Source organism: Aquarana catesbeiana, linkage group LG04 (genome assembly GCF_042186555.1).
Source record: "Aquarana catesbeiana isolate 2022-GZ linkage group LG04, ASM4218655v1, whole genome shotgun sequence".
Lineage (NCBI taxonomy): Eukaryota > Metazoa > Chordata > Amphibia > Anura > Ranidae > Aquarana > Aquarana catesbeiana.
Window position 1 is genome coordinate 511848833 of NC_133327.1, and position 15939 is coordinate 511864771.

The 15939-nt window shown below is 43.8% G+C and overlaps 1 protein-coding gene across 5 annotated transcripts in view; it reads right to left on the reverse strand.

Annotated features, from left to right (window-relative positions):
- Positions 1-15939, reverse strand: part of BIRC6 (baculoviral IAP repeat containing 6) — a 709573-nt gene that overhangs the window by 428745 nt on the left and 264889 nt on the right. For all 5 annotated transcript variants that reach the window (XM_073627731.1, XM_073627734.1, XM_073627732.1 and 2 more), the window contains exons 31-32: positions 11012-11145; positions 5374-5511 (exon numbers count right to left, since the gene is read on the reverse strand). In XM_073627731.1, coding sequence (XP_073483832.1) covers positions 5374-5511; positions 11012-11145 — 272 coding nt within the window. The remainder of the gene's footprint in view (positions 1-5373; positions 5512-11011; positions 11146-15939) is intronic.

Genomic DNA, 15939 nt, shown 5'->3' on the forward strand with positions numbered 1-15939 from the left:
TAAGGTTGTAAAAATAATAGCCCAAGTTTTGAACATCTCACCGAGCACTACACAATCCATCACCCGAAAACGGAAAGTGTATGACACAACTGCAAACCTATTAAGACATGGCTGTCCACCTAAACTGACAGGCTGGGCAAGGAGAGCATTAAAGTGTGGTTTGTTTTTTTTTTTTGTTAAAAATAACATGTTATACTCACCTGCTCTGTGCAGTGATTTTGCACAGAGCACCCCAGATCCTCCTCTCTTCTTGTCCCTCTTTGGTGCTCCTGGCTACTCCCTTCTGTTGAATGCCTCCACAGCAAGCAGCTCGCTATGGGGGCACCATAGCCGAGGCTCCGTGTCCATTCAGAGAGGGAGCCGTGGCCCGGCCCTCTCCTCATGATGAGGAGGGAAAGTCCCGGACAGCAAAGTCTCTAATGCAACATTGCTGGATCGAGATGGGGCTCAGGTATTAGGGGGGCTGATGCACACAAAAGGTTTTTCATCTTAATGCATAAAATGCATTAAGATAAAAAACCTTCTGCTTTAACAACCACTATAATGAGAGAAGCAGTCAATAGCAGACCCATGGTAACTCCGGAAGAGCTGCACAGATCCACAGCTCACGTGGGAGAATTTGTCCACAGGACAACTATTAGCCATCCACTCCACAAATCTGGCCTTTAAGGAAGGAGCAGCAAGAAGAAAGCCATTGTTGAAAGAAAGCCATAAGTCCCGTTTGCAAGAAGCCATGTGGGGGACACAGCAAACATGTGGAAGAAGGTGTTCAGATGAGACCAAAATTGAACTTTTTGGCCTAAAAGCAAAAACGCTATGTGTGGTGGAAAACAAACACTGCACATCACCGCAAACACACCATCCCTACTGTGAAACATGGTGATGGCAGCATCATGTTGTGGGGATACATTTCTTCAGCAGGGACAGGGTAGCTGGTCAGAGTTGATGGGAAGATGGATGGAGTCAAATAAAGGGCAATCTTAGAAGAAAACCAGTTAAGAATCTGCAAAATACTTGAGACGGAGGTTCACCTTGCAGCAGGACAATGACCCTAAACATACAGGCAAAGCTACAATGGTTTAAAACAAACTTTAGATCAATGCAGCTGCATTGCTGGGCACTAGTGCGGCTGCCATTTTGGCCAATGATCAGGCTGCGGTGATGGGCACTGGTAAGGCGTCGGTGATACGGCCCCCCAACGGTCAGAGGGACAGTGAACTGGCCCTGTTTAAAAAGTTTGAGGACCCCTGCTCTAGTGGTTACAGCAGAAAAAGGTGAAGGTATTGGAGTGGCAATCAGTCTCCCGACCTTAATATCAGCAAGCCACACTGGGGAGATCTTCAATGTGCAACTCATGCAAGACGACCAACAACTTTGTATGATCAGGAGGCATTTTGCCAAGACAAGTAGGCAGCTATACCACCTGCAAAAATTCTGGGCCTCAGACAACTATTACAAAAGCCTGCACACTGTCACTGATGCTAAAGGGGGCAATACACAGTTTTAGGAACTAAGGGTATGCAGACTTTTGAAAAGGGGTCATTTCATTTGTTTACTTGTTGCTAGGTTTTGTTTTAGGATTGTGAACTACACTTGAATATATATCCCATAAGAAATAAAAGAAATGTGTTCTCAAAAGGGTATGCAAACTTTTGAGCAGAACAGTACCACCATCACCTGCCCCTAGTAGCCAAACCTGCGAAACAAACACTCTAGGCAGCCCCACATGTGATCCCCCTTAAAAAGGCCCTAGTCACTGCAGGAACACTCACCAACTCTCGTCGCAGGATCCGGAGACTCCAGTTTGTAGCTTTAGGATACCACCTCCTGAACCTAAACATCAGCATAGCCAAGTATCTGGAAAAAGTTAATGATCCTCCACCCTAAAGTGTGTGTGTGTGTGTGTGTGTGTGTGTCACCTTCTTGCATAGAAAGGCTTGTCCAGGAATTTGGCAGAAATGGGGAGTCAGACCTTGGAATCCAAGCTTGGAGGGTCTCAATAGGGACATCAATGCAGTGGAGAAAAGAAATGGACATATCTTAACAGTCAGGGTCAGAGCTAGGAATATTAGGTGCTTAAAGACAAGGGCATCTTCTACCGGAGAACAAAGCACCTTGTTAAGGCAAGAAACAGTTGGGAAAGATACAATGGGAAAGCCTGTGCAGCCTTAGGAGTCTTAAAGGACCCAAGACTGCAAACAGCACTGGTAGAAGCTGTAAGCTGATCTTCTAATTTCAGAGTGGTGTGTACTGCATCAATAAGAGCTGAAAACAGTCTATTGAGCAAGACTTATTAGCAGAAGGCTACATAGAAATGAGTGGACTTTTTTTTGGTACCCACATGAACATATTGTTCATAAAAAAAAGCACTGTTTTATTAAATATGTAAACCCAACATTTCCTATTCCTGATGTGTGTCTGCTGTACCATGTACTTGTATGAAAAAGTATCCTGCTCCATTATGTTCCATGTCACCTTACCTCCTGACCCAGCTGTAGCACTCCTGACCAGCAAACCACACATCACTCATCGTCAATTTTAGGGTTGTCCCGGTACCGATACCGAGCATTTGTGTGAGTACCTGTACTCGCACAAATGCTCCCAATGCCTAATCCAATACTTGGAACCAGAAGTCCGTGGGTGGAGGTTGGTCTGGCAGCAGTGGAACTAGTGGTAAGCTTGCAGGGCGCCACCGCATATTCCATTCAAAATGGTGACCGGAGCCATCACAATCAGTAACGTTAGTGACGTTCCATGTCTCCGGAGGGTAAACATCACGACGCCCATCTTGGTACACCCTGCACGCAGCTGCAGCAAGCAAGCAGCGTACATCTTGTTACACCCAGCCCATATAGTTCGGGCTGGGTGTAACAAGATGTCCGCTGCTGGCTTACTGCAGCTGAGTGCAAGGTGTACCAAGATGAGCATCGCAGCATACTTACTAGATGTTAAATGACATGAATGATGAGGCAAGTGCCTGCCCACAAGAGCTGCATTTCAGTGCGCATCAGTGCCTGCCCGCAAGTGCTGCATTTTATTGCAGCCCATCAGTGCCTGCCCACAAGTGCTGCATTTCAGTGCCACCTATCAGTGCCCATTAGTCAGTCACATGACATTAAAAAAAGAGAATCGGTATCGGCGAGTACTTAAAGTATTGGTACTTGTACTCGGTTTAAGAAAAAGTGGTATCGGGACAACCCTAGACAAATTTGAATGTATGCCCTCTGTAACCACGGCAGCAAAGCAAACCATAGCAAAAGCATGGAAATCTACCTCACTTTGCATAATATTCGTTAAACACAGAGTGACGCAAGCCATGATTCACGCAAAAACAGAAGCAATTCTTCTTGATAACATACCCAAATTTGAATTAGTATGGAAACCTTGGGTCGAACACTACCCTGCCCCCAGGCTTTGATTGCTCGTTACTACTACCTTGAGAGCATATAACACTCGCCTTCCTATATACTTAACTTCTAATTAGATATCTTGATCACCGCACCTCTCTGGAGACTCCTTCCTCCCTTCTCCCACCCCTACACCCAAATCTTCCCTTCCTTCTTTGTCTACCAATCTGCTAAATTTCAGCAGGGAACACTAGGGATAGATCAAGTTACTGCTCTATTCACCGGGATAAGCCAAGCCATAGTGCTGGAACTTGGCCCTGATGAGGTCTAACAACATTCCCTACTGTCCCTCAACAACTATACCCATCTTAGCATTGACAACTCTGCCCCCTTCCTATATTTGTTTTAAGATCCAATTACAATAGTTTTTTTTCAATGCTTACTATTAACACCTTCTGGAATCACAGCCCATGATGTTACCAACTGGAAATACCTTGTATCACAATATTATCTTAATTGATTTCGCTTCTAACTCATTCTTCTTGGTGAAGCTTAATTACCTGTTCTTATTCTTATTGTATTACTACATATATTACTAATGTACAAATTTTCTTGTACCTTGTAATACTCAAAATATTAGAAAAAGAAAAATTATCCTGTTCTCTTTGTATTGCTTCCTTTATGAAATCCCTGTGTTCCTGCCAGTCCCTCTGCTTTATTATTAAAAAACTGACCACACTAGGCATGAGAGCACAGCCAGGTCAGATCACTAGCTGTGCTGGAACTCAGCCTGCACTAATGCAATGATCAGACTTGTGCTGACACCCTGCCCAGCCATTCACTGGGAAGAACAGTGTGCCGCGGTTTCTCCTCCCTTATGCAGCTGATTGTTCTGATTGGGTTGTTCTACAAGGTGAGAGGTTTATGGATACTTTAAATCAATTCTGAAATTGATGTAATAAAATAAGGCTTTTTGTTAATGAATATGCGTATGTGGGTACTTAAAAATCCCCCCATTTATGTTTTCTGGTGATCAACTCATTTTAGGATGTCATATCACAATGTGAGCCCACTTATAAAAGATTCCTTAGGCACATACTCAATGGTCAAGGAGTGGAGAGACTCCGAACCATAGAACTCAGTTTTTGGCCAATTGTTTCAAGGCCACGGGAAAAGCAGATAGAGAATATGCAAGAAAAGGTATGAAGCGCGCTTTTGGTCAAAAATATTAATAGGGTGATTTGGGCCAGAAGAACTTACATAACAGTAGTAAGAAGATCAGCCAAGAGGGCAGAGGATCCAGCCACAATTGATAGAACTAAAGAGGACTTAGAAAATGGCATATACTCTTGGAGAAGGGGTAAACATAATTCCACTATGTCACCTTGAGGAAAGGACGCTGGATTACTTTACTGATGTGACACTGCAATAATAAAATACTGAATATGTTTCCAACAGAGTGTGGGTGATGACTTTTTGTTTGTTTTACTGCGATTTCAGATGTCAGTGCCATCAGTAGGCACATGCAGCCCTAGAGTTTTTATTATTAGCTGCAGCCCCCTGGTACATCAGGTTTGCCTGCACTGTCTAATCCTCTTGTAGATGGCAGTATAACCCAAATGTTAAATGCTTTGTCTCTCAATAGACTAAAAAAATATGATTCACCAGAGAGGACTAATTGGTTATATATAATGAGACACAAAAATAAGCATTCATGAAAACATCTGCACTGATAAAAAAAAGTGAAATATCAAAGGTAGGCAGCCTCAGCACTTCAGTAACTACAAATCCCATGAGGCATTGCATAACCAACAGCCACAAGCATGACTTCCAGGGGCAGAAGCATAATGGGATATGTAGTTTCAACTACATTAACTCATTTCAGCTGGAGTGCCAAGGCTGCCTACCTTGGTCTATATCATGGAAACCGAGGACCACCATAGGAGGAACTTTCCCTATATTAATATGAAAAAAGAAAGAACTATCTACACAGCATGTGGGTACAAATGACTAATGAATTCCTTACCTGACATGAACCGTTCTCTATCCTTTCCATGTAAGGTTTTTTTTGAAGCTGCAGCTTCATCCTCCACTGTTGCAACATAATCCAGTAAACGAGAAACCAGCATGACCACCCAACTTATCATAGGAATGTCCAGGACCCCTACAGAAATATTCACAGATTATTTTGCAGAAAACAAAAAAGTTTTCTACCCAACAACACACTTTTATAAGACAAACTGCTACTCCCAACTAAGAGAAAAAAAAAAAAGAAGGAGGATTTTTTTTTTTAACTTACCATGGGTAAAAAAACAAAAAAAACCCAAAAATATAGGCCAGTCCAGGATAACCACTCCTACAGCTTGCTTCAGTTTGTAGCAAGCAGTGCCAAGCGCATGAACGTAAACACAGAATAGACCTAAGTCCATTGTGTAAGGAACACAGGAATTCCATTCTAATCTGGGAAGAGGTACCAAAAGCAACAACCTCGACAGGCCCAGCAAAACAACATTGGGGACGGTTTGCAGTCTGAGAGCCTGATGAGATTGAGCCTGCTACCCAAAAGGTGAACGTGCCATCCAGAGGGGACGACACTGAATATTTCTGATACTCAAAACCAGGATAGGTGGTTACCCTCAGAAGGGAACTATTCCATGCATAAGGGCACACTGAAAACTGGATCAAACGAGAACCTGATCAACCACAGCCCACCAAAAACAGCTGGAACATGAAAATTTCCATATAGGAAAAAGGCAAAAGGAAAAAGACCCACAAACTTGATGTGGTCATAAATGAATGGGGTCAAGCCCCAGATGGAACAGGTATCAAGGAGGAATTGAAGACAAGCAAGGGCCCGATGAGAAAAACCAGCCGGTCTAAGTGAGAAAGCCCTATGCAATGTTATTCCTGACCCAAAAAAGGAAATGAGAGCTCCACATCTAAGCTACACTTACCAGGGAAAACAAAGCAGCAGCTAGAACACAACACCCAGCAAGAAGGTGACTCCGCAGCCTACTAGAGAACACAGAAATTTGATTCCACATAATAGCTATGGGTGAAGGATTAAGCAGGTTAAGTACTGCCACAAAGATAAGCAGGGTAATGGAGGTAGATCCAAGCCTCACTGGTAAAGATGAACTTCCTCTTAGGTATGCAAATGGATGCCTCAAAGAAAACCAGAGGGGAAATCCGCTAAAAAAACAAACCTGCCTATCCCTGGAAACAAGTCCATAAGTCTAGGAATGCAAATGAGCCCCAAGATCCAGCATAATGTCAGCGTCTATGGAGCAAGGAAAAGAAAAATTTATCAGCACAGTGATTTTAGTGGAATAAGTGCCCAAAGACCTATTACGATCAGATGAAATTTAGCCAAGGAAAGAGGATTTAACCCCTAGGTGGAGGGGTCCCCCAAGGTCATTAAAGCTTTCCTTATCCTTTGAGGATTCCTGCAACAGCAGACTGGTGTGCTCTGCTTGCCAACAATCTTGCCAGACAGGGTCTGAGGCACACTTAGAAGCTCTTTATGTATAGAGATTTTCCAGTTGAAACTGGTTTTCATGGGATTCCCCCTAAAGGGAACGGTGCATGTGAGACTCACAGCATCATACAGCGCAGGAAACAGATTAACTATCCAGATGCAAGAACCTCCCCCCTTTCCACTTAGAAATGAAGACACAGCAACACCTCGATGGTGTCCAACTGAGTCCAAACCAGGAGGCTGCTCAGGAACCAGATCCACAATATGGGAGAAAGTGGCTGAAGTGAACAAAAAAAAGATGGAGGGAAAAAAAAAAAAAAATCGGATAACTTCAAGAAGAACTTCAAGAGGGTCCCCCCTAACACCAATCACTCCAGCAAGTTATATTATAGGGACTCCCTGTCTAATAACGATGGTCCTAAATGCTGTCTGATAACAATGGGCCTCTAGGAACTATGATCACCTAGAGGCAACAGTTTCTGGTGCTAAACCCCAAGAAGGTTTGGCCAACTTTTACAGCATTAAGCCCTTTGTGGGAATAGGTTTCTCAAAACCTAATCTTTATACGAGGTCTACTGAGTATCTCACAATGTGGGGTGGAATTAAAAAAGTGACAAGTAAAAACACAGGGGTCCATACTATACTATCCCTAGCCACGTGAGGGACAGACAAAGCTGGTCCCAGTGGACATAGAAGGTCAGCAGGTTCCACTGGCAAAAGGGGAAGCTGAAGGGCACCAAGTACCACTAAGGGCCTCACATGCCCAAAGAGTCAGGAATTATACTAGGAAGGAATTGGTGGCCCTGATGGTGTACAGCTCTAGAGTCCAAACTGACAAGGGACTTGAAGCAAGGGGTCCAGGCATGAGGAGAACCAAAGAGGATCAGAAAAGGAGCATTGATCTGTGTGCAAAACAGAAAAGAAAAAAGGTGCCTCCAGACATACCTGCCCTTAAGGAACGGGCTGCATCAACGCATACCTGCTGTTTCCACACATTATCAAATGTTGCGCAGCTAAAACCTATGTTTTTAACACAAAATTGTTAGATGGTGCAACATGTTTTTTAGGTTGTGTTTTTCATTTTGCTGGCTTGCAGGGAAGTTTTCTGGGAAAAAAGATTGTGTGGTCCATGGAGGCAACATCTCTTTAAGGCCAAATAAGTCAGACACTCTTTGGATGTGGCATCAGCATACAGCACCTTAAAGAGTAACTACAGTCTGCTCACATAATTTGTAAGAACATTGCCATCCTGAAGCTTCCCTCCATTTTGCATATTTTATATATACTGTGATTTTGTACTTGACAAATATGCTGTAGAAATCTCCCTCCACTGGGTCTGGCTGCAACCATTTTAACTTTGGGCTACCGAAGCTGCTGCCTGCTCATTTCCTGGATTTACACAGACACCTCCAGCCCAGCAGCGCCCCCTCCTCTCCCTTCCTGGCAAACACTCAGGAGATTGGGAGAGAGAGAGCTGTGCATTATATCATAAACCTAGGCTTTTTACCAGACAAGAAATCGGAAGTGGGCTGTATAAGGTGTTTACTGGCAGAAAAAAGAAAATGTTTTACTATCCAAAGTTAAAACAAGGGCAGAAGATTAATAGACGTTAAGTTGAAAAAAAAAAGACTGAGGGTCCTCTTTAAACAGAGTGATCTGTGTATATGCACAGATATCAAATCCATATGGAACACAAGTTTAGACACTTGACACAAGCCACCCCAACTGGATGTGTAAAGCTCCAGACAAATGTTCCCCAAGCTCAACTAAAAAAGGGTCTAACTTAGTGGTGGAGAGATCCTTCCTAAGAGATCTAATCCATTCTGCAATATTTTGCCAGAATAAGGCCACAGCCACAAGAAAGGCAGAACCTTCCAAAGAAAACTCGGACTTGAGGAACTGCACTGCTGGTTAGTAGAATCCTTAAAAGGTCAGCACAGAACCCTTCAGGGTACTTCCAATTGCCATAAAGGAATATCGAAATGTAGCAGATATAGTAAAAAGGTCGTTACAACTATAGGAGCTCGGAAAAACCCAGAGCTGACGATATCAGGCTAATCCTCAAAATGCAGTGTAGTACACACTGCATCAATAAGGTTTAACTCTGGTATTTTTGAGGCGACAGCAGGAGACTGTGGTGTCTCAAACAGCCTCTTCAAAAAGTCAAGCTGGTCACAGCACCTGTAGGCCCAGCCTATTTAAAGGGCATGGGAAGGTTAGAGGTAGATTCTGCAGGAAATAGTGCTGAAGGGTGCCTAAAATCTCTGAAGGTAGAATCTGCAAGGAATTGGGTGAACTATGCCACAAGTCTTAACTATGGTAGAGGTCCATGACAGCAGGGTAGGGTTTCATCCGACAGACGGAAACTCCAAAGCTGTAGATGCTATAAATATAGGGTCACTGAAATTCAGCTAGTAGGCATCTGCACACTTGGAGAATAATGTGTAGACACCCCAGGAACCATTAGAGTATTGGCTGGGGTGCGCTGAAACAGTGACTTTCACCCTTGTATATAGGTACTCACAAACCCAGGCAGCTGGTGCTGATGGGGATCGGGTGGCCACATGTGACCAGGTCTCTGTAAGCTGGCACGAGAAAAACCCAGAGATAAGAGTCCCATGTGGCGCTTTCCAAAGCAGGAACAGCAATGGGATAGTGCTCCCCATGCTGAATGGCGGAAAAGAGTGAGCAGCACTCAACATTCCACTCAGTGCTTCATATCGATCTCTGACGCTCTTTATTAACCCCTTTCACTGTAAAACCAGCAGTAGCTGAAAATCAAAAGGCGTCCAGTGGTGCAACAGCTACCTATGCTTCAACCCAACCAGTCCTACTTGGCAAAGTGATTCTTCAGAAACTGGGCCAAGTGCTGAGGAAAGACTATAGCTCTGGACTGGAAAGCACCCTGCGAGATAATTTTACCCTGTACACGAAGGTATGGAATGCAAAACAGCGCCTGAATGTCACATTTCAGGTTAGCCCTAAAAATGTCAGTCCAGTGTTATGGCATTCCAAAGTTAAGCTCAGGATAGGCAGATCCAGATAGATGATATGTAGAGACCAGCTCAAACAGCAAAGCAGTGAGAAATATTGGTTAAAGCCACTGAAGAAATCTAAAAGGAAAAAAAAAAAAGCTAGAAAAGACGGGTTAGACTTTTCTCCACAAAAGATGAAGAAAAGACATCCATTCTCTTGAGACACTTGCAAAAAAAACATGACATGCAGGGAGTAGGAGGCAATATCTGGACTTGCCTACAATTTATATTTTGTTCGCCAATGTCCAATCCTTCTGACAGGTGGCACAATTCTTGTGTCCTCCAGAAGACAAACGAAAAATTTGTTCCTGATCCCAGATCTTTAGCTTTCAGCATTAAAATATCAGCACTGATGGAGCTTTGCATCGAACATTTAGGCCTCGTGTACACTGGGCTTAAAAAAAAAGCAATATTTACAGGCATTTGACACTTTTTTCCAGTGTTTACAGGCAAGAACAGAAATAAAAAAACATCAGAACTAGCATAAAAAATTCTTCTAAAGTGGTGTTTAACAGCGTTTTTGCACGTTGTGGCATTTAAAGGCATACAAGTGCAAAGTTATTCTATTGGCTAGGATATTCATTTGTTAAATAGAATAAATTTATGCTCATACACTCCTTTTCAAATGCAGCTTTGGAGCTTTTTTTTTTGCCCTTGCGCTGAGCACAAATATATGCCTAAATGCCTCCATGTGCATCGCCCCATTAAATACCATGGAAAAGCATTCATGGCCATAAAAAAGCCAGATGCTTCTAAGAGCAGTATTTTTCTACCCATGTGCATGAGGCTAGAGAGCAGAAACACTCTGAACGCATCTAGGCGCATTTGAATGTTAATGCATTCCTATGGCCAGAATAAATACATTTTCTGGCCAATGCAATTCATTAACGCTCAAATGCTTGACGCAAATAAATACATGTGCAATATGTGGCTTCAGGCGTGTTTTTTAAGCAGCTTACAAGGCAAACACCCTGTGTGCTTGAGGTCTTAGAAGTAACTTGGCAATAAACTAAATCTGTAACAACAACGAAGACATAAAAATAAAATCAAATGCATAAGCAGATTATTTCAAGTGAAAACGCAAGTCAAATTTTGGAAAGAAAAAATAAAGTAAATGAACAATCTAACCCATACATGAAAAAGGCACTTACCCTCAACACGCCTATAAACAGGTAAATGTGGCTGTAGAGGTGATAAAAGGTTGTCCAGCAGATTCAATAAACTTTCCAAGACTCCACTATTACTCAGGGATCTTTGGCCTATACAAGAAAGTAGCATGAAGACTCTGCAAACAAAGTAAAAACAAAGCATTGAGGTAATTAATCTGAACAGGATGGTATTGACATAGGATCTTCATTCAAAATCTTAAAGAGGAATATTTGCCTGCATTCAGAAAAAAATATAGAGGGTGCCTCTGAGTGTAGAGTGGTAGAAACAGCTATTAAAAGTAGAAGTCCAGCCCAAGCTTTTTAGGCTGGGCTTCTCCTAAGGGTCACAGGAGTGCAATAAGTTTTGAACTCCTGTGACCCGTCAGTGAATTCCACTCTCCGCTGACGTCACTGCAATCAGTAGAGGCAGCGCGTCATCCCAACTTCCTGAAGTGTGGATTCGCCAGCTGCCTTGACTGATGGCAGTCTCAGCGAGCCACTGAGACGGCCACTACCCGCCCCCCCACAGCTCAGCGCTCCAATGAGCATGGAGGAACAGAGAGAGATGCTGACACAGTCAGAAGCTCTCCGCTTGGGGAGGTGAGAAAACTGAGCCATTGGTGGTGTTCAGTGGCTCAGGTTTTCAGGGCAGACGCTGGGGGACAGCTGCAGCTTCGTCTGATGCTGCATCCACCTAGGCAATTATGAATCCCCAAAAAAAAAAAAAAAAAAATCCCATACTTCTCTTTTAAGTAATGAATAAATACTGCACTCCCATGTAATGGAGGAAATGGCAGCTTGTCATCTGTGGAGGTCTTGACATCCCTAGCAGAAATTGGCAGGCAAGCGGCTGGTGTTGTGCAGAGATCAGCCAGGAAGCTGCTGGATGGTGAGAGAGAAGCATTTAGCTCCTAGGCTTTCAATGATACAGAGTATCCCCCCTTTCCTTATGGTTTGACAAAGGGATGGAGCCCCAAAACGCACAACACGCCCCCTTATGGAGTGACAGCACCTCATCCCAGCTGAGATTACTAAGCCAGGCGAGGACACAGAGAAGCCACCGCTCTACCGTGTTGCATGCGGTTCTGCTTCCCCAGCCACATCGCTCCAGTCTGCATCTGCCCAGCAGTTTTCTGGCCAAACTCTGCATATCAGAAGAGTGCCAAGCAAGCCAAGGACACCCAGATGCGGATGCACACCATTCCGCAGGCTTCTCCACGCGCCAGTGTTTCTCTCACGCCCCAGCAGCTTCCCGGCCGAACTCTGCTAGAGGAGTCAAGACCCCCACAGATGACAAGCTGACATTACCTCCATTACATACGAGTGCAAGATGTATTCATTACCCAATAGCGGTTTCCAACACTCTACTCTCAGATAGAGGCGCACTCAGTTTTTTTTCTGCTTTCCTATATTCGGTTAACTCGTGATTCCTTCTATATTGGTAAAACGATAAGACCAATATGTAAACGGTTCCAAGAACACATTTATGAGATCACATCATCCAATAGCAAGACATGTCTGTTTGCAACATAACAGATGCCAGTTGCTTGAAATGCTGGGTTTTGGAGGTAGTCCCCCAAGATGGTAGAGGAGGGAATTTTGACCAGCTAGTTTTGCAACATGAAGCCAAGTTTCAATGAGAGCTGAAGGCTAAAAAATCACCTGGCTTGAACGACAGCCTCAGTTTTGTTCCCTTTCTAGAAGAAGTGACATTAAAAAAGGGAGATCTAATGGATTGAGACACATTCACTGATATACCCTGTACTGTGTTTTGTTCCCCCCCATATTCTTTTTAGTCAAATATATGTTTATTATATTCCACTCGCTGAAGTACTGGATAAGAAATTTAAGAAAACATATTTAGTAGTATTTGTTATATCCATGATTTAATCCAGTACAATATAACTTGATGGGGTGGGGTGTTGGGTCACCATGTGCAAGTATTTTTGTTATTGCTTTTTGTATTGTTTATGTTGAGCAAAAATCGGGTCAACCCTTATAGTGGGATTTATCAACATGAAGAAGTACTATACGGTGCCATGCTTTATTTTTTTCCCCCCAATTGGCAGGTTTGGTGGGTGCACTCTGATGCATTCCTTATTAATTTTCACTTTTGCTGATGCCGGTTGCCATGATGATGTCATCGCTTTACATACGTGCAGACGTCGTCACGTTGCATACGCGGCAGGCCATGGCGCCCATTTTAAGCCACAAGTAGACACATGGTAACAGACCTCTATCCTGAACAGCCTCTAAAGCAGCCTATGCATGTCTGGCGAAACAGGTCAGACTATGTTTTAAGTACCATTACTCCACCTCCACTTTACGACCAGTGACCCACTCATAATAGGATGCTTTGAATGATGGACTGTTCATCAAATATAAAGACCACCATGGTGAACAGGACCTGATAAGTATTGCATCATATACCGTATATACTCGAGTATAAGTCGAGATTTTCAGCCCCTTTTTTTGGGCTGAAAGTGCCCCCCTCGACTTATACTTGAGTCACCGCCGTCTGCCTACATGATCAGCGTGTCACGCAGGCAGACAGTGGCCAGCGTGTGCTACATACCATTCGGCAGCCTCTCACTGTTCAAAAGCCATGCCTCCTCCTCGTCTGTGATAGGCAGAAAACCCAATTTCTCAGCAGCCTATCACGGATATTCTCTCATCCTCGTCCATGGTATGAGGATGAGAGAGTGTCCGTGATAGGCTGACCGCTGACTGCTGGGAAATGGAGTTTTCTGCCTATCACGGACGAGGAGGCGGCGCGGCTTTAGAACAGTGAATGGCCGCCGAACAGTAATAGCACACGCTGATCAGTGGATGCAGAGCGGCACACGGAGGCATGCACAGGACACAGGTAGGATGCACAAGAAACATGACACAGGACACACATACACAGGACACAGGACACACATATACACAGGACACAGGACACACATATACACAGGACACACATATACACAGGACACAGGACACACATACACAGGACACAGGACACAGGACACACATATACACAGGACACACATATACACAGGACACAGGACACACATATACACAGGACACACATATACACAGGACACAGGACACACATATACACAGGACACAGGACACACATACACAGGACACAGGACACAGGACACACATATACACAGGACACAGGACACACATATACACAGGACACAGGACACACATATACACAGGACACAGGACACACATATACACAGGACACAGGACACACATATACACAGGACACAGGACACACATATACACAGGACACAGGACACACATATACACAGGACACACATATACACAGGACACACATATACACAGGACACACATATACACAGGACACACATATACACAGGACACACATATACACAGGACACATATACACATATACACAGGACACATATACACATATACACAGGACACATATACACAGGACACATATACACATACACACAGGACACATATACACAGGACACAGGACACATATACACAGGACACAGACACATATACATATACACAGGACACAGACACATATACACAGGACACATATACACAGGACACATATACACATACACACAGGGACACAGACACATATACACATACACACAGGGACACAGACACATATACACAGGACACATATACATATACACCAGGACACAGGGAGGTATACAGCTGCAGATGGGCATTGTTGACCCTTTTTTTTCCCACTTACAGTAGCTGCTGCATTTCTCACCCTCGTCTTATACTCGGGTCAATAAGTTTTTCCCTTTTTTTTATGGTAAATTAGGGCCTCGACTTATACTCGGATCGACCTAAACTCGCGTATTATTTGGGATGTTGAAGCATTGATCAAACTTTGCTAATAGAGTTTTTATGGACTGTTTCCCTCCATAACACCATTAGGGGCATCTAGTTGAATCCCCACGAGTGCAACTTGGACATGCCAGGTGGTTGTGATGCATGATGCGAAGTGGGCTGTCAAAGCACTCCTTGACATTGTCTGACAGAAATATACAAGCATGACCCTTTGATGTCATAACCAAGTTGGTTGATTTACGCTCTATTAAAGGAGTTGTGAAGGCAGAAGGTTTTGATCTTAATGCATTCTATGCAATAAGATAAAAAGCCTTCTGTGTGCAGCAAACCACCTCACACACACACCTGAGGCCCCTCTGTCCAGCGATCTCCACAAGTGTATCAGCTGCGGCGCCATTGGCTGTCGCTGCAATCAAAGTCAGCTAGCCAATCAGGGGAGAGAGGGGGGGGGGGGGGGGGGTCAGGTCAGGGCTCCATGTCTGAATGGACACAGGGAGCTGTGATTCGGCTGCCCCCATAGCAAGCTGCTTGCTGTGGGGGCACTGAACAGGAGGAAGGGGCCAGGATCACAGAAGAGGGACCCAAGGAGGAGGATTCAGACTGCTCTGTGAAAATCGACTGCCACAGAGCAGGCAAGTATAACATGTTTGTTATTTGTATGGGGGGGGGGGAATGTAGACTTTCCAATCACTTTAAGATTTGACTCAGTAGCCCCCTATAGACCACTGCAACGTTGTGTGCATTCTAGCCATTCACTGCGGAGTTATTCCCATCTTACTTTCTTAATTTAAATTGTGGACTCTTAAAATGTGATCACTTTACTTATGAGCTGGAGCATCCTATATGTATATGATCCTGCAGGATCATTAGGTCACTTTATCCCCACAACAGTTATGCAATTTATTGATGGGATTCGATACTAATATTTGGTCATTGGCTATTAAAGCTGGATTTTGAGTAGAGGTTTGGGTTTTTTAATGGTGTGAGTGAGCTTGTGTGGTACCAATGTTTTATGCATACATGTTTTTTGTAACCAATAAACTTTCCAGTCAGTTCAGCGAATTGAAATATTCTTTTTGATATTTGTCTAAGGGGTG